The sequence below is a fragment of the Eurypyga helias genome, unplaced genomic scaffold (genome assembly GCF_000690775.1).
Source record: "Eurypyga helias isolate BGI_N326 unplaced genomic scaffold, ASM69077v1 scaffold10505, whole genome shotgun sequence".
Classification (NCBI taxonomy): domain Eukaryota; kingdom Metazoa; phylum Chordata; class Aves; order Eurypygiformes; family Eurypygidae; genus Eurypyga; species Eurypyga helias.
The window spans coordinates 3793-26547 of NW_010253424.1; the positions used below are offsets into that span (position 1 = coordinate 3793).

At 41.5% G+C, this 22755-nt stretch overlaps 1 protein-coding gene across 1 annotated transcript in view; it reads right to left on the reverse strand.

Moving 5' to 3' along the window:
• FNDC3A (fibronectin type III domain containing 3A) overlaps positions 1 to 22053 on the reverse strand; it is a gene marked incomplete at its 5' end in the record, with an annotated part of 23577 nt that extends 1524 nt beyond the window's left edge. Inside the window, 13 exons of the mRNA XM_010152674.1 lie at positions 1724 to 1851; positions 2424 to 2590; positions 3969 to 4178; positions 6153 to 6436; positions 6521 to 6670; positions 8602 to 8715; positions 9808 to 9983; positions 10075 to 10180; positions 12135 to 12253; positions 13599 to 13667; positions 15421 to 15559; positions 21180 to 21266; positions 21879 to 22053. Coding sequence (XP_010150976.1) covers positions 1724 to 1851; positions 2424 to 2590; positions 3969 to 4178; positions 6153 to 6436; positions 6521 to 6670; positions 8602 to 8715; positions 9808 to 9983; positions 10075 to 10180; positions 12135 to 12253; positions 13599 to 13667; positions 15421 to 15559; positions 21180 to 21266; positions 21879 to 22053 — 1924 coding nt within the window. The remainder of the gene's footprint in view (positions 1 to 1723; positions 1852 to 2423; positions 2591 to 3968; positions 4179 to 6152; positions 6437 to 6520; positions 6671 to 8601; positions 8716 to 9807; positions 9984 to 10074; positions 10181 to 12134; positions 12254 to 13598; positions 13668 to 15420; positions 15560 to 21179; positions 21267 to 21878) is intronic.
• Between the last annotated feature and the right edge of the window lie 702 nt (positions 22054 to 22755).

Consider the following 22755-nt stretch of genomic DNA (forward strand, 5'->3'; position numbering starts at 1 on the left):
TTTCACAAACACAAACTACCAACCCTTCCAGGAAAGAGGCAGGAAATCTCTTCCAGTTTTGTTGTTTGAAAAGCTGCCGCTGTGCCTGTGGCTCCTCATAGACTTCCAAAGTCCCCTGACAGCCAGGCAGCTGAGCTTTTACTGGAATCTACAACCCACAGACGACTTCTTTCTCTCAAGAAATCTTTCCCACACTGAGACAGGGCAGGTCATCGGAAGTGCAGCTTCCTCAAAATTCTGCTAATTTGTACCATGCGTTTGGTAATGAGCAAACAGGCCACACACCCCCACGCCAGCTACAGTCAGGGCAGCAGGCACAGACTCCTGGCCTCGGCTGCTTGTCCCCACTGCCTTGCCAGACGGTGCCTTCCCCTCAAATGTCTTTGCTGAGAGAATTCTCACCATCGTGTCTTAAGTATTTAAAGGCTGTTTCCCCTATGCTTAATTCTTGACTGTTCCAATTTTAATGTTTGCAAACCAGTCTTTTCCTTTTCAATCAATCAGTCGATCACAGAATCATTTGGGTTGGAAGGGACCTTAAAGATCACCTAATTCCAACCCCCTGCCATGGGCAGGGACACCCTCCACAATGTTGCATTTACAGTTCCGAAGTTACGATAAAGAACGTTCCCACTGCAGTATAGCAACACCTCGATTACAGTTCATCATTTAATGAAAAATTCAACCAATGGATATAACAAACACAGCACTAGACTAGAAGTTATGAATTATGGAAATATGAAAGCCTACAATCTACCAAAGCACAGACAGAACGTATTTAATATTGACCTATAATAAAATTATAATATACGAGAATTAATTGTGTTTCCTTTCTGGAAGGAAACCTGCTTGCTTAATAGTGTGAAACAGGGTTTCCAAGCCTAATTTCATCTCAATTATCAAGCAGTTTATAGGGAAGCAAAATTAGCACTGCACATCCTCTTTTAAATGCAGGCTAATTTGTAGCTTGGCATTTCAAACTGTATCTTTGGATAATCAAACCTGAAATTAAAACACATTCTCAACTGCTCGAGCCTTGTAGTTACAGCATGTCCTACTACTGAAATCGTCCTACGGTAAAAAAACCTCATCACTGACTTGGATTAAAAAAATTTCCCTACCCCCAAATGTCTACATGGCATAAGCAGGGGGTCTTTACTATCTATAGTTGTCTGTACAGAAGTAGGACTTTGACAACATCAGAGCTTTTGCGATATTGCTGACTGCCTTCAAACAGCTCCTACCACAGAGAGACCCCTTTGTTCTTTCTCCCCTACGTCACAATTCTGCACCACTGGGTGGGTGTTTTTTGTCAGTTCTTCTAGACAATTTTCTCACCACTCGAGGTGTCAAGTTGTATTTAGCAAACGTCAGTGTTTTTAGTAAACATCAGTAAGTGCAGTGCCACTTACTGCGGTATTTATATTACTTCATAGAATCACAGAGTGGTTTGGGTTGGAAGGGACCTTAAAGACCATCCAGTTCCAACCCCCCTGCCATGGGCAGGGACACCTTCCACTAGACCAGGTTGCTCAAAGCCTCATTAAGCCCTACTTAAATCTCTTTATGATAATGGTTTTAGGAGACACCACCTTATACTGTGTTTAGTAACGAAAAGTTAGCAAGGTGACTAAAACCATACTGGAATACAAGAATCTTTAACCCAAACTAGTTATCACAAAGACTAATTGAAGATGAATACAGTAACATAAACACATCGTACCTGTTTGAATTCCGAGTCTTTTCCCACCATGACCTGGAGACAGTAGATAACTGGATCCCCCTTCATGGGCTGCAGAACCTCCCAGGTGATTTCACACGTGTGATCGTTTATCCTCTCTATCCTTGGTGCTGAAGGAAGCAAACATAAAAGCGACAGCAAGGTCTGCTTAACCCATGTTAAAAACATTATCCTCTAATGGCTTATAGGATATTCTGGTATTTTGTCTCAGAGAAGCAAAAGATTCAGAATCACTTGTGTTCTCCCTACAATGTTTTCTGGAACAACAACTAACAATTCATATTGTTCTCTATTGTTAGTTTAGGTATCATCCAAGTAAAATTTGGTGACTGCAAGTGGGTACTGGATGGAAAAAAAAAAAAGCTGCTAGGTTTAAAATTATTCTAAACATGCTAGGAATAACTTTTATCTCAACTTACTCTAACAGCCTGGTCACTCTCTCCTGGTAAGCAAGGACTCTAAGTGCACACCTTCTTATGCCAAAGAATGCATAAACCCCAAGTCACTCATTTTTTGAACAAATATTTTAGGCTTCAGCCAATTACATGAAAGGAGAATTCCTTTCCAATCCCCATCTGCACTTGGAAAAGGGCTGAGCGTTCCAAACACCCTAAATACAATACAATACCGAAACCAATCTGCCATCCTCTCACCACCCAAATGAAACAAGAAGCACCTTTACCTTTCAAGGCAGCTGGAAGAGATTTGGGAGTAGTGAAAACATATTCTTGAGAAAGGGGACCTTCACCAGCTTCATTACATGCCTGAATACAAAATCTGTATGATGTCGACTCACTGAGTCTTTGTACTTTGTACGTATGACACGGTCCTCTGTATAAGGATACAAACCTGAAAATGGAAAGAGCAGCTTATTTTAAACACAGAAATGGACATCCGAAGTAGCTACAGTATTGTCTAGAAATCTATTCCCATAATTTACCAGAATCTAATGAGAAGCCCAGAAGTATTTATTTCAGTTAATCAGTGTTCTGGCATTACTATAAAACAATAAGCTTGTTTTCCAAGGTTTTATTCCTTATGCCTTTGCGATAAAAATCTCTTTTTACACACAGAGTACTACAGACTGTCTCTTGCAAAAATGATCCCGAGTGTTTTCAGAAGCACTTCTGCTCTTGAAACAATGGGAAAGGACAGCAGTTCACTCTCTCAATGAGCTGCGTGCATTGCCCTTCTTTTTTTGGCCATCTGCTCCCCCAGCATCTTCAGCTTTTCAAAATTCGGTCACTATGTTTTTGCTTGCTGCTCCTTTGCAACTCTCCACTACTACACCCAAGAAAGGGTTATGGATCCAACTGCTCTTGTACATCTTTGTCAGAGACGCGTGACTGACGAAGCTCACTCAGACCCGCAGGAGAGCCCAGAGTCAGGCGCGCAGCGCACCCCAAGGCCCGTTTTCAAAGCCCTGTAGGCTGGCCACTCTCCTTCATAACTCTTACATGGACTGGTCTTGGCAGCTCTCATCTGATTTTGTTTCGGTATCCCCAGGACACAGCACAAGTTTATCTCTTTCCGCAGGGGTTATCATCTACTTTGACTTTTTCTTTCCTTTTACATTTAAAACAGATGGTACCTGCACATGACCTAGTCTTTGGTAATGGCAGCTGACTTCTTTCCAGTTAAGAGTCTAATTTCTTTTCCTCCTTCCAGCAGATCAATTTCACTGAGCAGATCTCGTTTCACTGTCAAGCTGAAGCTGCTCAGAGATTCAGACACAGTACCCAGTGTAGCAGTACTGTTCATTTGGCTGAACTTGCTGTGCCATCACAGCTTACATTCCGATTTAACATGAGAGAAGGGATCCCTTAAAACAATATTTTGTAGTATATGAGTTCATTTGCCACTAAAAAGAACTGCATATAAAGACAACTGAGAGTAAAGAATTCACCCCTTCCAACATCAGGTATATAAAATCCACAAGACTGATCAGACTTGATACTTTGATAAAATACTTAACCAAACGTGAAAGAAAGAAAAGTGTGCTGGTACAAAACATTTCATTCAACTCTTCATGTTGAGCTGTAAATAAAAAACTATGAATTTTTCAATCCTGTACTTCCCAGCACAGCACACTGGAGCCCTTCTTGCCTTGCCAGATGAGACGACCTCCTATGTCTGTTCAAAATCCAGCAAAGCATACGGAATTTTGCCCTTTGCTGCCATCAGACCCCAGTGCTACAGGGCAGATTAGAGCGATGCCAAAACCAACCTTCCGTTCTTATCCTCCATTTGAAGGTGGTACTGAATGGAGTCGGTTAATGCTTTTGCAGTTCCCTCTCCCCACTTCAGCTTGAGAGCCTGAGAACTGTATGCAGCACATTCCAGGCGAGGTGGGTCTGGGGGGAGAGGCTTTGTTTTCAGTTTTATGGTGTGGCTGAAAGGACCTGCTCCGAGACTGTTCAGGGCTTGGATTCGGACTCTAGTATTTGAAAAAAAGAGAGAGTAAATTAACTTGAAATTAAAAAGAGAGAGTAAATTAACTTGAAAATCTGAAAAATAACCAGTCACTTCCACCATTCACATTCAAGAGAGACTCATATATGCCAAATAGATGGTCCTTCCTATAGTGAAGACTCTTATCAATATTATGCTTTGATGGACTGTCATCAATATGCAGTTTCACTTCCCCTGCCACATTTTAAGGAGCTGGATCGATTCAAAATAAAAATACATTAGCATATTTGCATCAGTCACATTAGTAAAAAGATGCAAAAGCTCTATCAGGTGCTTCAAGAGTGGCCTGTCTTCCTGAGCCCGCAAGGCCTCGTACTGAAATGCTTCACAGCTGCACTGGAAAGATGAGGGAAGATAAAACCCCCCCACCCCCAAAAGAGGTGAATACCCATCTTTGGCTATTATATCAGGTGGGTTCAAGGATGACCTCAGGAAAGTTTTACAGGCTTTTTGGAACGGAGCTGATTAATGTGAAAATACAGTGATGGTGCCCAGCCGCCTCCCTCCCTGGTTTTACTGGTAACGCATCTCTGGGTGCCCTCAAACACGAGCCATCTTGGGTCTGCTTGGAAAGGGGGAGGGGGACACTAAAAGTCAAAGGACACATGGCTGAGGGGTTTGTAAATGTGAAAATCAGGAATTTAAAAATTTTTTTTGGATACTCCATGGAAAACAATGCTGGCATTAGGTTTACCAGTAAGAATTAAAAGTAGCAGACATTCATTTCTAAAAAGGAAAAGGCAGAAAACAGAGAAAGCTAAGGCTCTTCACGTCTCACAGGTAGCCACAGAGAGCAAAGTGTGTCTAATCTCATTTCGCAGACTAGATTTGCTTGTCTAAAACAGTATCTAGGTAACTGGAAAACAATAATCTCAATAATTAAATTCTGAAACGATCAACCACACAATTTCAAAATATTAAAACACGTGTGTAGGCTTATGAAGAAACATTTCTCCTTCAGTACAGTAATATTTAACATTATGCTAATTTACTATAGCACAGAGCTGAGGTTAATATATGCAATTTTTTATCTGCACAAGGAGTTGACAGTGTGTTCTGTAAAAGCACTGTTGTGGGTAGGAGAAGTATCTCTGCAATAGGAGCTTCTCTTTGTGCAGTCTGTTGACAGAGTGCAACTGCTCTTCACACTACATAGAAGGCACAGAGAAACACCGTAATCTTACATACAGCATAAAAAAGGAAAACCAGATCTTTAAGGATTGAGAAAACTGCATAGCCAGGTGATATCCTAACTATACTGAAATCAGTGTGGGCTTACATTCTGAGTTCAGTGGGACCGACATTCTCCTTTAAGTTTTAACAGCGAGGACATGTTTCTGTAATGGGAATGTGAAGTGCCTTCAGGCAGTTTGATTGATTTTTACAGTTATATTTTTCAGTAACCCTTAGGCCAAACGTAAGGGATGATTTTAGCAACTAAAATACTTCAAGACAGATTTAAAATTGATTGGTAGATTTTCAAACCGATATTCCTCATGCCAACTGCCACCCAAATACTTGCTATTTCTGCAGAGAAAGCACTGCAAGCTGTGTTGAGTTATCATTAAATCAGAGAGATAATCCAGTCAAAGACCGGACACGATCCTTCCTTGGACGGATTTTACCTTGTCAAACAGATCAGAGGCCATCGACCTATGAAGCGGCCAGTCCAAAAAACCATTATGAATGTGAGTTCAGTTAAACTGGCACATTAACCAGACAGATATAACAATACCACAATAAACAAACTAACATAAATGGTTCTTGAAAGAAAATATGACCAGCACAGCTCATCTGTTTATGGCGATCGCCATTACAAAGCTCCCTTTTGCTCCATGGGAGTGTACTTCCCTGAGAATAAAAAAATGCAAGGAAACAAACAAAGAACGTGCTCTCGTGGAAGAAACAGCAGGCTGACAAGTAGCTGTGCCTGGCATACCTGTAGGTAGTATCTGGCTGTAAGCCGTCTATAAAATAGGTCAGAACCTTCCCAACAGTTATCGGCTGCTTATCTCCAACGTCTATGCTGTAGCCAAGGATTTCAGATCCATGGTCACAAGGTTTTTCCCAGCTTATAGCAAGGCATGTGGAAGGAGAATAGTGTGGATTTTCAACTTCATCTTCACTTAGTCCCCGAAGGCAAGTCACAACTGCAGGTACAGAGGCTGGAGTCATGCATGCCACTACTTCACTGAAAGGGCCCGCGCCTGCAGCATTCACTGCCTGCAAGTGCAAAGCAGACCATGTTTTTACGGCAGGGTCACTTCTCGTTTCCACATTTCCCTAGCAGGAGTTTTCTGTCTTTACCTGAACCCTGCAATAGTATATGGTGGCAGGCAAAAGCCCCTTCATTTCACAGTTGAGCCCAGGCCCACAGTAGGAGATCTGCATGCATCCTTCCACACCGCCCCACTCCAGGCGATACTCCGTGACGTCAGCTCCGTTACTCACTGGAACCTTTAAAAGGGATATAGTTAGTTGAAAGTTAAATTCACTGACTGAAAAAAAAATCAAATAAATTCACCACATCTATATTGGGTTTTTTTCCGTAGGAATGTAACCCTCCCATTTCTTCCCTGATTTTTAATTTAGTACAATATAAATAGATCAGAATGCATTACTGGCCTTGGGTCACCTATACTTTAAAAACACTATTTACTGTTGCAGAGGCTACTCTATACAAAGTAACTGGGATTTCAGTTGCTTAAATACACAGATCATTTGGCATATGGCATTGGCTTAGGAGCCTGAACAGTCAATAGCAAGAGATGGTCTTTTTGGGAGGGTGATTTGGGGTTTTCACCGACTGCATCTATAGCGGAGGGATGACAATGTCCAAAAGCGCGTTGGCACTCGTGTCTTCATCTTACAGATTAAAGGACTCCTCCTTTGGAGCACATCATGGCTCTTGTGTGTGGAATCTAGGCTGCGAGCATAGCAGGAAGCAGAAAATCGTACATGCTGTCTTTTCCCAAGATAAGAGTTGTGAAGCAAGTGGGAGAGACACCTAAGCAACAACACAGACCTGGACTAAAATGCCTGCTGGAGTAGCCTGGTTTTCCTCACTACCTGCCCTAGGAGTCCAAACTTAGCCTCCCAACTTTGGGAGTTGAATGGTTTTAACACCAATTAGAAATAATAAATTGAAGTACAGTTAAAATCACATGTACCAGTGCCAGACTAAGATATGACACTACAGGAAGATATCAGCAGTCAATGAAGCAATAAAGGAAAAAGCCAATCAAAAAGCCAAAACCTCAAATCAACGAAAAAAATTTCTTAGATCATGAAGAAAACAGAAGAAAAACTCTGCTGTTGTTTTAGATTAAATATCCGAAGACAGCAATCACACCAGGGTGCAGATAAAAATTGTTCCAAAGCATGTTTTTTACTTTATCTTGTTCTTAAAATAGAAGTATTTGCTACTTTCAGCATTAGGCTACGTGAAGATAAGTGACTGAATACAAACAGCATTTCCAAGGACCACATTTAGGAGGGTTAATTTAGATTGGATATCAGGAAGAAGTTCTTCCTGGAGAGGGTGGTGAGGCACTGGAACAGGTTGCCCAGAGAAGCTGTGGATGCCCCATCCCTGGGAGTGTTCAAGGCCAGGCTGGATGAGGCTTTGAGCAACCTGGTCTAGTGGAAGGTGTCCCTGCCCATGGCAGGGGGGTTGGAACTAGATGGTCTTTAAGGTCCCTTCCAACCCAAACTATTCTGTGATTCCATGATTGTAGACATTTAAAACAGCTCCTCTGAAATGCACAGTAGGAACTACCTTCCAGGTAAAATAGTTTAATCTTATTTTTCCATACAGTTCCATAACTCAGATACTTCATTCCCTCTCAAGCCACTGAAAAGCTGTGTTTAAACAGTAATCCCAGATAGAATCTTCCTTTTTTACAAGCTTAATTTTTATCTATTGCATTTTTTTTAATCACATATCTAAATACTGTGGGTTTATAGGAAGTGTGTGAGGCTTTTGCTACATTATTACTGATGTAATTATATAAAATTAAATCAGCTTATAAAACCAGAAAATGCATAATAATGTATTGTACTATGTGGATGAATTTGCTTTGAAGAAAGATAACTACATTAAAGAAAAATGTGAAGAGGAGCCTGCTTCACTCAGAACTGTGGTGCAGCAGTTGTGGCAAAAGTTTTAAACAAAAGAACCGAGCAAGACCTCAAGTGCCTGCAGGCTGCCAACTTACAGCTGTCATTTAATGGCATGATGAATGAGTTTAGGGTTCTACCTACCAAGTACTGGATCATCCGGTACGTATCTTTAAACATGTGAATTAGACACAGCCTTCAGCTTTTAAAGGTGAACTTAAACACGTGAAGACAATCATGTTAACATAGGTGTAACACAGCATCCTTACCTCCCACGACACCTGAGCGCATGCAGCAGACCGGCATGTCACTTGAGGGGGCTTGCACTGATCGGGGGGGCCAGGTGCTGTAGTTACTTCACATTTTTCCGAGTAAGGTCCAAACTATTAAAAAGGGAGTTGATACAACTAAATTGTAAAACTAAAATTACTACTTTTTAAGTAACAGTTTACCTTAGTAGGGACATAGAATAGCAGCCTGAAACCTTCTATTACTTGCTTATAAAATACATCTTTGTGGCCTGTGGATTCAGGATTTATTTCAGTGTCTGCTCATTCTCCAGAACAGCTGCAGGACTCTTCTTCTCTACAGTAAATGCAATCAGAGTAAATTTGACACTTCAGCTCTCAGACAAAATAGGGAAGTGCTATCCAGATCCTGATTCTGAAGTTCCACGATGGCTGCGTTGTAACATAACACAATCTATAACTGCCTATTTATATCCCTCTAAAAGAAATAAAGGATTCAAACAATGCTTGAGCGATAAACCACTTTCTGCAGGGGGGTGGATAAAAAGTTAGGTCAGTGCTTTAAAGCTTTAAGCTGCAGGCCTCTCCACAGTGTCAACTGTTCCTGGTAAGTTTTTATCAAGAGAACACCACTGAAAAATGTCAGCAGCCCTGCCTCTGTCTCTCTTTTCAAATCAGGACTTTGGCCACATAATTAAAGCTTGTTCTACAGCAGTGATTGATTTAAACACATTTAATACTCGAAACACAGACAATTTTCTTGTGTCTGATAAAATGTGTACTCAGAAGTTAAACTACATATGAAGAAAAGAGTCAGGAAACGCTAATTATTATGTTCTAGAACACCAACAGCTGTAAAAATAAAGGTCAATCAATTTACAAAGCTGTACGCAGAAAATAATTTACTACCTTACCTCTAATGAGAATTTAAAATTGCAACAATGCTTTGATAAAGTACTTAGCATTTCTTAACCATTCCCCGATGCTATCCGTCAGATGTAAGACATAATTAGCTCTTTTGTCTTCCCTTCATCTAAAACCCCTTTTTATAATGAACTGATGTTTAACTGTCTGTTCCCACACAGCAATAAGCCGTGTGAATCAAATGACTCCACATTAGGAAACACTCATTTTAAAAATTCCTGTTAAACGCTTCTTTTAAAAGAGAAGATCCTTAATAGTGATTGCAGTCTCTGGAACGGATTTCATTTCAGCCTGGCTCCTTACCCCAGCCTTGTTAGCTGCTCGCAGTCTGAAGCTGTACATCCTCCCTGGAAGAAGGCTGCCTACTGTGCATTCAACATCAGAGCCCTGGTAAACCTCTCTGTGTTCCTCGGTTTCTGCCTGAAACATTTCCAGACTGTAACAGGTAACGGGTGAGCCACCATCTACCTGAGGTGGACCTAAATATAAGAAAGGAAGAGAAGCTTATTTAATTTTAACACATAACACGTTTGGATCCCTTACACTCACTGACAGTTGCAATAGAATTACCCCAGCGCAGCTGAATTTCTCTTGCTCTTGGTCTACCCTGTAGCCTTGGTGGCTGGCATGGACCAGGAACCACTGCAGGTGTCTGCACCAGTAAAGAATCGGATGCCTACAAAGGAAAGATAGATTAATAGAGTCATCTAGGCCCAAACAGGCACTATCGATTATGCCACAAGTAAAGGCAAATACTTGAGTCAGAAACAGGATCTTCCACTTTTTGAAGGACATACTGAAACACGTGAAGATGCTGAAGTGAGTTGGTGTGCACTTCTCGTAATACCTACATAAAACATGCTGCAGTCATCACATGCTACGCAAAATTAACTTTGGCTTTTGTGTTTTGGTACACGTGCAAGGAGTGGGATTAAAAACAGTGGTTAACTCCGGGCACAAACCTAGTACAGAAGCTTGAAATACGACTTGTTCAATGTAAACGCATTCGCTTTTTCACTAAACTGAAACTCAATGGTTTCTGAAACCTTACTCTAAGGCCTGTATACTTTCTGTGCAAGAACCTCTCAGAAAGCAAAAGTGGGCAAAACCATCAATCAGAAGAGATGAAAAATATTGACATTTCAACTTTTCACTGCTTAGTAACAATGTGCAACAGAGTTCCACCTCTGACGGGAAGCGTGAGCAGAAATACGCAGCACAGCAGCACGCAGCAGATGGCACGGACTGTTCCGGACGCAGACAGCGATGAGCCAGAGAGAACGCGGGGTTGTCGGCTTCAGCGCGATACAGGACAAGTAAGAAGCTGATAGGCCTTATAGGTTACAAGAGAGACGCGTCTGAGAGTCTCATTTCCCAACTGCTTTCCACATGCATTCCACAAAGAGTGGATGGGAAGCTCTGCCGCTTTTCAGCTCCTTCGAAAGATACTGTGGCACTGAACCCCGGATGCTACTTAAACAGCAGAATGTTTCTCAGAAGGTGTATGGCCATGCCAAGCTACAGAAAAGCTTCGTTACATATTTCTTTACTATTCTTCCGTTGATTTCTGACGCCTCCAGAAAGCGTCAGGAATTTCTGAGAGCTATTTTCTCTTTGGTACAGAATCGGGTTTATCCTTAACTAACGGGGAAGGAGGTTAGCAGAGCAGAACACTCCAGAGACATACAAGCACTTTGTGGTTAGGGGACTGGGGAGTGATTCTGCCTTCCCCCTTCCCCTGTACAAGCTGGGCTATGGCAACAGGGAAGGCATCGGGGCTGAGCCAGCGCGGAAGGCGTCCAGCTTTGCTCTTAAGCCGAGGTGGCTGTGCGCAAGGCTCTCTTTGCAGCAGACTCCTGTGTGGAGGAAGAACACGCATTTCATACTGTGAAGGGGAGGGGGCTGAGGAAGAAACGGCAAACGCCAAGAAAGCAAAGCTTTAAGATTCTCAGGGTATCAGCTTGACAGTGAAGCCCCGCTGTAAGTCTGCAGAGAGCCAGGGCTGGCTTTGCTGTGCCTGCTGCTGGGAAGAAGGGAGAAGAATACGGCATGACATCTTGGCCCTGAAGGTGAACTACACCTTGGAAGTGACAGCGCAGGTGTGCACGTATGTAACATACATGAGGGAGCACAGCACATCAAATTGTTGGGGAATACTGAAAAGAAGGGCAATGTGAACATTGTGATTGTGGCTGAGACAGCAAGGGAAGAAACTACGGAGTGCAAGCGTGTAAAGCCCACTCTGTCCTCCCCTGCCTGCTGGGCTGCTCCGACAGACAGCGTACGCCGCTGACAACACAAAAAACATTACATTTGCATTGCTGTCTTGGGTCAGGCCTTTAGGAATGACATTCTATCAACGTATCACACAGGAAAAGACACAGTATCTGTTTGTGTAAATAAGAAAAATAACTTTCAACAAAATACAGTATTAGAAAAGAATATTCACGCTTATTTCTTTAAGAAATGGGCATAAACTTGAAACACTGTGCATCAAAACGGTGCCTTTTTGAAGTACTAATTATGGCTATTTTGTTAGGCATTTCCGTACAATATTTGCTTGTTAATTACTGGACCAGATTTTCTTGAAGCCAGAGCAATTTCATTTAATAGATATTAGCTCCTATTACCGTGCTTTGTCCTCCTTCCCCAACGCAATATACACGTAAGCGATAGGAACAGCCGGGGTTTAGTCGGTCACAGACGTGTTCCCTAGCAGCTCCGCTGTATATTGTGTCCCATTTGTTTCCTGAAAGGTTAAGAATAAGTGTGGAATGAAGCCAGGTGTAATTTGCCCCATTTCAGTACCAGCCCTGGCAGGTATCCTAGCTTCACTACCCAAGTGTGTGCCTGAGGTTTATCAAAACGATTTAAAGGCTTGCGTTGAGTTTTCTGGAAAAATCTCCCATCATTTTATAAAGATTGTTTCTTAGATAAATTTGTGTAGATCTGCACAAGTGAAATGTCTCCCTTATTTGGTATTCACATTAAGCAGGAGAGAATTTAAGGAAGTGGCTATTACTGGGCCAACAACCTCAATCAAGCCTCATAACCAAATAAGTAAGAAACATAGAAAAGGAAAATTTTCCATGGAGAAGAAACTTTCAATTACAACATTCATGTTGCAGGCTGTAACTACAGTTTATAATTGATAAAGCTTGTTCCTGTATTCCTGAATGGCCCAGCACCATTTGAAATCCTGATTTCATTATCTGCTATTCGGCCATATCTTAAATCAGAAACTCTAGCATTCTCTCTCTCTTTTTAAGAGATTAAGCAGGGAACCTGGAGACTTTTAATTAAATCTCCAACAATTCAATACATCATAGAATTTAGAGGACTGGGAATGAAATGGAATGCACGGCTCACTAAATCTGTGTGAAACGCTCAGGCAAATCATTCCAGAAATGCCTTAATCCGGACACGCGATGGAGTAAGGGAAGTAATAGACTGAATATCAAAAAAATCTCGGCAGGGAGCCCTGACAGGGCTGCCATTACAATCTGGGGATGGTGTGCTCTCTTAATGTGATACAGCACTGGAGAAGGATGAACTCATTCTCCATGTGACCATGTTTCTGAATTTGGTAAGGTGACTTAAGAGCTCTAGGTTTTTAAATGATTTAGCGCGAGAGCTTTATGTTTAGTTTAGAGATACTGTTAATTTCCCTTCTCTATCCAAGGACAGAAGAGGCAACAACAGAAACAGCTATCCCATCTGCATCACTGTTCTCCTTTAACAGCGATAAACGGAGCACTCCTTTTGCTTTCATCTCTCACACATTCAATGAGGCCATGCGGCCCTGCCTTCTTATCCTAAAATGTCTGAAAAGTGTCATTTAATTTCCAAACCAGAAAACCCCTGATTAATAAATTCAACACGGAGCATCTCTTTCAACACAGAGTTTTGTGGCATCTTATTTCTAAGACAGAGAGAAGTAACCTCTTGCACACAAGCATCACCATCCCTTTTTTTTAATGGCAGTCCCTTGCAATAACCTTCCCTGCCATAACAGACATTTTACTCTTCCCACAGGCACACACACAGAGAAAAAAGAACACAGCTGAATGCCAGCATATGCTCCTAATACTTACCACTTAAGCCTTCGGACATTTCCACAACGTATGTACTTATTGCTGCTCCTCCACTGTCTTTTGGCGGATCTACAAAAAACAGCAATATGCCAACCAAAAGCTGTAAATTAAATGGTTTTGTAGCTTTTGGGGAGAATTCACAAAAGGCAGAATCAACAGCTGACTGGAGATGGGTGCTTATTTAGACAGGTAGCCTCCTAGCTAGCCACAGCATCCTAGTTCAGGACAGCGGCCAATCACTCATTCTCCGCTACGCGAAGCTGCCAGCTCACAACCCGACTGCATACTGTACAGATGAAGAGTGACAGGGCAATCAGGCACCTGGGAGATGCCACAGCAAACGTTTCAGTTAGTCTGAAGTCCTGTGGAAAGCTGCCCGATTGTGGTTTTGCGGACACAGATCCTAAGGGTCCTGTAATTTGGACTGCAGATAAAAGATTATCACACTGATTTGCATATGAGAATATTTCAAAATGATTTAAGGACAGGATTTCAAAACCCTAAATATTTTGGAAGAGAACAGAAGTCAGAAGTTCTAAACTGAAAACTTAAATATCTTAAATTTTTAATACATAACTAGAAACGGAGTGCACTGTCCTTCCTGGTACAAGATTCATGTACAGGACACAAATCTACAGACCTCTCTCTGACACATAATCCTACTGCGCCTTCTCATAGCTGACTTAACAGCAGAATGAAAAGAATGTGGAAAAACAGTATTTTGGACAAATATAAAGGCAGCATGATACTTCAACAGAAGGGTACCGCTGCCATAACGTGACATTATGTATGTGCTGGATGAACCGGTGTTGGATCTTAGGCAAGGGTCACATATCACATCACACCTGCTAAACAAAATGAGACTTATTATACAGAGTCATAGAATGGTTTGGGTTGGAAGGGACCTTAAAGATCATCTATACATGAGACACAGCACTTCTTCGGTTGGAAGGAACAAATTACTCCAAATGACAAATAAAATGGTAACATGAATTATCATTTAAAAAAAAAAGAGTATTACTGTTCAAACTAATAACTATTAAAGGTTTCTATATAAATAGATGTTTTAGATAGTTTTCTATTTACAAATTAGACATTTCTAATAACTTCATACATTATACATCATCCGTAAAAGATCAGGTATCAAGCCCTGATGTAGCAAGGCACTATGGAAAAAAGCCAGACTGGACTTGCTGAGTACTACTTATACTCTATACTCCTCAAGTAACTTTCTTATTATTATTAAAGCAAAAGAATTAAACACACTACTAAACAGAAATAGATAAGAAGTTTCATTACCTGTGACAATCAATAAAACCTTTACCTATCTGACTTTCTGCTCATGTACTGCATCACACAGTAGTGTTTCACCTTCTCCTGTTTCGCAGCGTAAGGCTAAACAACCTGAGCCTAAGGAAAAGTTCCTCAAGAACCTTAGCTAATAAAAACATTTATCTATCACAACCAAACACTTTGAACTTGGATCTTCTCTTTTGATAAAACCCCAGAATGTCGTGGCATCTACTTTTTGTGTCCGAGAAACACAACTTCTTAGTACTCAAATTAACACTACTGGTTTTTTATTTATTGTGGTCCCCTGCAGTAACATTCCCCATTACAATGTGTACTGTTCTTCCCACATAATTACACTATTACACTGCCGCCCTAAGTATCTGGAATCAGTGTTTTTCTAAGTTCCATGAATCATAATGGCTCAGTTGACTGAAGTAAAACCTGGCCTTCTATACACAAATATATATTTAAACTATTTTATATTTATAGAAAATACAGAGCTCTAAACAGAGCCAGGCAACAATCTTACCCCAGATTATTTTAAAACTTTGTGCGTGAATTTTTCCTTTCACTGTGGGTTTTGAAGGTACTCCAGGCTTGTCTGGACGAGTAATGTATTCTACTGTCTCACTTGGACTGCTTTTCCCTTCTGAGTTATAGGCAATAACCTGCAAATATATAAAAGAGCATTGTAAACAGAACAAATGCACTGGCTAATGGTATGCCAGTCACTGTTAATGGTAAGGGCAAATTAATTTATATGTATACTTCAGCATATCGCAAGAACTAAAGCTATTATATACCTTCATTTTACAACTTCATTAGTCTCACAGTTGGTCAATCACTATACTGAAATTAAAAATTCCTGCAAATTGCCAGCAAAAAACCCCAAAAAATCCTTAAGAAAACCCCTAGTGATCGTGAAGCAAAAAAATTATATATATTCACAAATTAAATAACCTTCCATACCCCCGAATTTCAAATGGTGGTGCATAAAGTTAAGCTTCTACTTAGGACACTTAAATGTTGCCTGCCCGTAAAAGGTCATCAGGACATGCAAATCTCAGTGACATTAATGGAACCTGTGGGTGCTCATGATAGTGCAAGCCACTTCATCTCAAGTCAAGGATCTGAAAACTTGGGGTTTTTTTTAAATCACCTAGGAAAACTCAGAAATTAGATAGATCTAAGAACAGCTCTTTTTTATCGGAGTTGTGCAATTTATTGATAATGAGATGTATGTATGAGAAAAAAACCCTACATAAATCATGGAAACAACAGAGGATGAAAAAGACACACTGCAAAGAGGCCACGTTTCAACCTTCACTGGAGGAAACTGGCAGCATTAAAGTTTTAGTTGCAATTCCCTTCCCATTGAGGTAAAAATCTTTTCATGTAATTAAGTAAAGAGCAGATTGTCAAGATGCTTTACTAACTGCTAAGGAAACCTGAATAATTGGGATGAATTAAGCAGAGGCCTCACACTACTACATTCAGCAATAATAAAAGTGTTTATATGGGTAAGTTAAGTTGTATTTAACAACAGCAAAGGTGATGTTATCAACTCCTGAGTCCCAGGGAAAATTATGGCAAAGGTTGTCCAGGAAGTTATTTACAGGTACATAAAGGACAAGAAAGTGATTAGATTTATCAAGGGTAAATCACGTTTGAGCAACCTGAGTGCCTTCTACGATGAAACGACTTGCTCAATAGAGGAGGGGAGAGCGGTGGACATCATCTACCCTGATTTTAGTCTGACATGGTCTCCCACAGCATCCATGCAGACAAGCTGCTAAGATACAGCCAGAACAGATGGACCACAAGCTGGGTGTGTAAAACCTGGCAGAACGCCGGGCTCAAAGGGTGGTGGTTAATGGTTCGAAGGCAAATTAACAGCTGCTTGTGAGTGGATTTCCTCAGCAGTCAATACAATGTCAGGTGCTATCCAGTATCTTCAGGAGTGATCCGGATAACAGGAGTGAATGCACCCTCCCCATGTTCGCATATGACACCAAACTAGGAGCAGAGAGAGATGCTGGAAGGAGCACCCACCATTACAGGCTTTGACAGGCTGGGAAACGGCATCAGCAAGACCTGTATGAGCTCTGACAGAGATAAAGTCTTGCACCTGGGATGGAATAATCCCAGCCGCAGTCCAGTCTGGGCTCTGACTCTAGTCAGCTTTTCTTTTTTCAGCTCTGCTGAGAAGGACCTTCTGGAGGAGAGCAAGCCAAAAAAACCAGCAAAGCATCCTGGCAGTAGCAAAGGCAAATTGTTCCATGGGCTGCATCAGCAAGAATTTAGCCAGCAGAAGGAGGGATGAGATTATGCCACTTTACTCGGCACTTTTAAAGCCACGCCTGGAATAGTGTGTTCAGTTTTGGACCTCCCAATTCAATAGAGACACTGGGAAACTAGAGAGAATTCTGAAGGGCGCCAGCATGATGATTAGAGGCTTGGAGAACCTGACAAAGGAAGAAAGGTTGAAGGACTTGGGTTTATTCTGCCTAAGAAAAAAACAAGTTTCACTGTGGGGCATCTCATCACAGCCTTTCACTACGTAAAAGGTAGTTACAGAAGAGCTGAAGATACTGTCTTCACAAGGATCTGTGACGACAGGACAAGAGACAGAGGGCACAAAGTGTGTTAGGGAAAATTCTAGCTGGATATAAAAAAAGAAATTAATCACCATGAGACTGGGCTGCCCAGAGAAGTGGTCAAATCTCCCTTGCTGGAAATACTGAAGTCTCAGCTCAACAGGGGTAGGACAGGGCTGAATTGCCAAACGTAAGGCTCTGCTTTATACACAAGTTTGACCCAGATGATCCCCAAAAGTCCCTTCCAACCTCGACTGTGCTGTGATTCTAGGAAAACAAATTGCAGCCATTCTTCACTTTTTAGTTGTCTGCAGTTAGTTTACTACGTATTCCTATTTCTTCCTAGCAATAAGACAAGGAACCTAAAAAAAGGGTTTTCTGCCTTTTCTATTTGTTTTAAAAATGAGCAGAACTGAAGCGACAGCAGTAATGTTAGTACAGAGTAAGAAAAGGAAATGTGAGCTAACATGTCTCTCAGACATTAAGTCTCCCGATACAGTTTACAAGATTAACAATCATCTGGTTGTCTTTGTGCCCTTACAAATGAAGTTAAACAGGCACAGTTAGCATTTACGTATTATAATAAGGTTTCCAATGGTTATAAAGCTTCTTTCAAAAGCCTTAAGGAATATTACTACTAATTAAGTCTTTCCCCTGTATAATAAAAATTAAAGACCTGATTAACACAACATTTGTATCTCCTTTATGTCCTGCGAATGAGTGAACAGAGACTTCTGCTTACTGTTTTGTTAAGAAAAATAGGCTATAAACATTGGGGTTTTTATTTTAATGAGAAACTTAGGATGTTTAAGTTCTCTATATATTTACCTAGTAATGCATCTGATTAACATGTAGGATTACTTTCAAAGGAAGACTATGGGCAAATCCTGCAAAAGCTAGTTTCAAGGTCATTAACTGTACTAGTTTAAGTTCAGGTGTGGCCACAGCAGTCCTACCTTGGTACAGTCCTTGGAATACACTGCATGTTTTAAATAATTTAAGTACTCAGTTATGTAAAAAACCCCCAAGATTAATCCCCATCATAACCTTTTCTGTTTAAGAAAGTAATCACATTCAAAAGTACAAAATATCTGCTGTCATTTGAAAAGGAGTACTTACATGTTTTAGTGTTAACTGAAGACAAACCAATCAACCCTTAAACTGCTACCTTTCATACTGCAAAGAGATGCTGTTCGTCAGCAGTTCCAAATTTTTCCTTAATGAAATAGAATTTTAGATGTATGCAAGACAACAGCTATTGGCATTTCTTTCTCTTGTAGACAGAGATAAGATCATCTGACTCTGCTTCATACTATGGCAGAAGCCTTTAGCTTTGTTCCAAAAGCCAAGCAACCATTCAAGGGTGACAGAACACAGAACAGCCCTGGTTGGAAGGGACCTGAAAGTTCATCTGGTGCAACCTTTGAGGGAAAAGCGAGCCTAGATCTAGCAGCCTGTGCGGTCATGTCTTGAAAGCACCCAGCGATGGGGACTCCATCACATCTCTGTGGAGGTTGTTGCAGCGACTGATTGTTCTTACTGTGAAAAATGTCTGCCTTATACAAAGATGAAACTTCTCCCTGTGCAACTTGCACCTACTGCCCCTTGTCCTCTCCATGTGGCTCCTTTTGAAGACAGAGCCTTCCTCCCCTTCGTAAGCTGTCCTTTAAGTACTGGAAAACTGTCATGAGGTCCCTCTGAGCCTTCTCTTCTCCAGGGAGGAAAGTTCTAATACTTTTAGTCGTTCCTCATATGGCAGGTTCTACAGCTCTTTGATCATCTTCGTGGCCCTCCTTTAGACCCTCTACATGTCTTTTTTGAACTGTGGGGATCAGAACTAGACACAATGCTTCAGGTGAGGCCTGACAAGAGCTGAGTACAGTGGGATGATCACATCTCTTATCTCTGCTAATATTGGCCCTGTGGATGCAGCCCAGGATCCAACTTGCCTTTGTTGCTGCAGTGTTGCACTGCTCATAGTCAGTTTGCCCACCAGGACCCCCAGGTCCCTTCCAGCAAGGCTGTTCCTAGCCCATACTGGGCTCCTTGGTTATTCCGACACCACTCAGTTTGGTGTCAGCAGCAAACTTGGTGAGGGTGCTTTCAATCCCGTCGTCTAGATCATTTGTGAAGATGAACAGCATTGGGCCCCATATCGATCCCTAGGAGATCCTATGTCTGAAAGGCTGCCAGCTTGAGTAAAATCCATGGATCACCACCCTCTGGGTGTGGCTTGTTGGCCAGTTTTCCACTGATCTTGCAGACCACCCATCCAGTCTGTATCCCGCCAGTTTGTCCAGGAGAAAGCTGTGGGAAACAGTGCTGAATGCTTTGCTGAAGCGCAGGTAAACAACATCCACTGCTCCCTCCAGGCCAACTGAAAGTATTACTTTGAGGTAGAAGGTGATCAGACTAGTCAGGCATGATCTATTTTTCATGTAGGCTTTTCCCCATCTCCCGTTTCATTTGGCTTGTCATAGTTTCTAGGAGGACTCTTTTGTTACTTTCCCAGGGACTGAAGTAAGACTAATGGATGGGCCTGTAGTTCCCTGGGTCTTCTTCTGGGCCCTTCTTGTTGATGGGAAGGACATTTGCCCTCTTCCAGTTGTCAAGGATATCCCCTGATCTCCATCACTTTTCAAATATTATAGATATGGCCTTGCAACAACATCACCCTCTTAACACCCTGGAGTGGATTCTGTCCTGGCCCACAGATGACTGACGTGGGTTGAGCCCTTGCCAGAGGCCACAGCCCAGCCCTTCATCCACCACTGGTTGATTGACTTCATACCTTGTCATAGCTACTGATCCTGAGATCAGCTGTGCCAGTGAAGACAGAGGCAAAGAAGGTACTGAGAACCTTACGGGCATTATCAGTAACTTGCCTCCCTGTCCTGTTTAGCAATGGGCCTACGTATGTCTTCCCTGTGCTTGCGCTCATGTATCTGAAGAACCCTTTCTTCTTGTTCTTGACATCTTTGGTCTTCCCTGTGCTTGTGCTTACTGCTCACGTATCTGAAGAACCCGTTCTTGACATCTTTGGCCAATTTCAGTTCTAGCTGATCCTCAGCCTTCCTGACTGCTGCTCTGCATGTCTCAGAAAGGTTCTTGTAGTCCTCAATGGCTATTTGGCCACCTTTCCATAGCTGCTATGCTTCTTTATTTGCTTTTAATCACACTCAAAAGCTCACTGTTAAGCCACTGTTAGGCCAGACTTCATCCTGACCTAGAAGTTTAGCCCTCCAGACTTACTAGAGTGGGCTCAGCACTATGGTAATACGAATGATTTACTAACCTGGGCTCAGTGCTATGCTAGCACTGACATGTTCTTATGATCAAACACTTTCAGGCATGTTTAGGCTCTACCAGAGGACCCCATAGCTACCCTAAGTAATACTACCCATGTATATACAACATAGAGGCCAAATAAAAAACCTCAAGAACACTGACTTATGTCCTGGAATTTCCAGATACCTGCAACGGTGTTATGCCCTTGCAGAAGTCCTTATTCCTTCTGCAGAGACGATTAATGAAGCAGGCGTCCAACCGACAGTTTGTAAGAGATTGAAATTGTAAGAAACCTGCATCAAATTTGGTTTTCCTTAAAAAAAAGGCCCTCCCCACTGCTGTGTCAATCTCAAGCTACTCTGGTGCAAAAAAGTCCCACCCCAAATATATGATAAAATCTTACCCTAAATTTATATTTTGTACTACGCCTCAAATTCTTCACTGTGTAGGTAAGATCGTCACCATCGTATTTTGGCTTGAAACCGTATCCCTGCAGAATTAAACAGGATCACTTGAAACATTTGCAGACCAGACCACGTAACGTATTTCAGGCAAATAAATCACTGTTTCAGACTGTAATTGTTACGCTCCTCTGACAAAGTAATAAGCCCACCTTCACCATGTGAACACAACATACTTTTTTGGGAAAGGGGAAATTAATTAACAATTCTCCAATCAGAAGAGGAGAAAGGAACAGTAAAGAAAAACATACACAGTGTCAACAGAAATTACACCTGATGCTTTCAAAGGGTAGAACAGGGCTCATTTAAAGGCTGAAATGACATCTCCAGGGACCACGATGCAATTACTTTGATCCAGCTCTTAGAAGGTTATTCACAAAGTCACAAAGTTAAAAGCAATTTAAAAGTTTTCTGCAGGATTGGGGCTTAATAACACTAATAATGATTACTGTCACAATAAAAAGGAGAAAGCTATGTGGCTTGGTCACAGCAATGACAAGTCATTAGCTTAATTTCAGAAAATCCAGGTCCTTGTAGAATACTCTAGCAGCAGTAATCACTGTTACGCTTAATACAATGACATATCAAACACACACATTACAGCCTCTTTTCCTTATTGAGAGCAAGTATTCTCAACTTACGGAATTCTCATCTTCCATCTCTAATATATACGAGATTCCTTCATCTGATGGTGTTCCTGAGGGTTTTGTCCATTGTAGGGATAACCAAGTAACTCCAGCATTGATCAGCAAAGGACTCGCTGGTGTGGTTGGGGCAGTGCCTGAGGTATGATACAGGACTTCTTCACTAAACCCACTGTTTAAAACAGACAGCATGTAAACTAACTAGACAGAGTAATTAGTATCTAAAAACCGTAATTCTTAGTAAACACGGCTATGACGGTTTCTTGGACACGTGCACAACTGGAAATTGCAAGCTGGTACATGCAGACAACTTAACCTGCCCATCAGTAGCACAACATCTGCACAAGATTAACATGTTCATAACTGAAAAGTTCTTTTGGATGATATTAATTACAAAGTTTTGCTAACCAAAACGTTTTGCTTTTTCATATGAAGTCATTATTCTAAACCAGTCGGGCTCTATTTGCAACCATGTACTAACACCATCGTGTCTTCCTTCTTCCAAATGAAAACATGAGGACATTGAAGCATATATGGCAAGACTTAAATGCTTCCCATAGATGTTTTAGGGAAGCATCTATGGGAAGTCTGGTGTACACCAGTGAATCTTCCAAAACAACTGTTAACCTTATCTGATGATGCTTAGATACACCCTGAAGTGAAAATCCAAATAAGTTACATAAGGAGACCTATTGTGAAACGGGGATGCAAAAGCCAGCGAACGGGTAGTAGGCTTGCCCAGATGGTCTGACGTGTATCCAGCTAGACTAAAAAACACCACCTGTTCTCCGCTGGCATTTGCTGCTTCTACATCAGATCTGAAGAAACATTTAGGCTTAAGAACTAGTCTATTTTTTTTTAACAATACAAAACT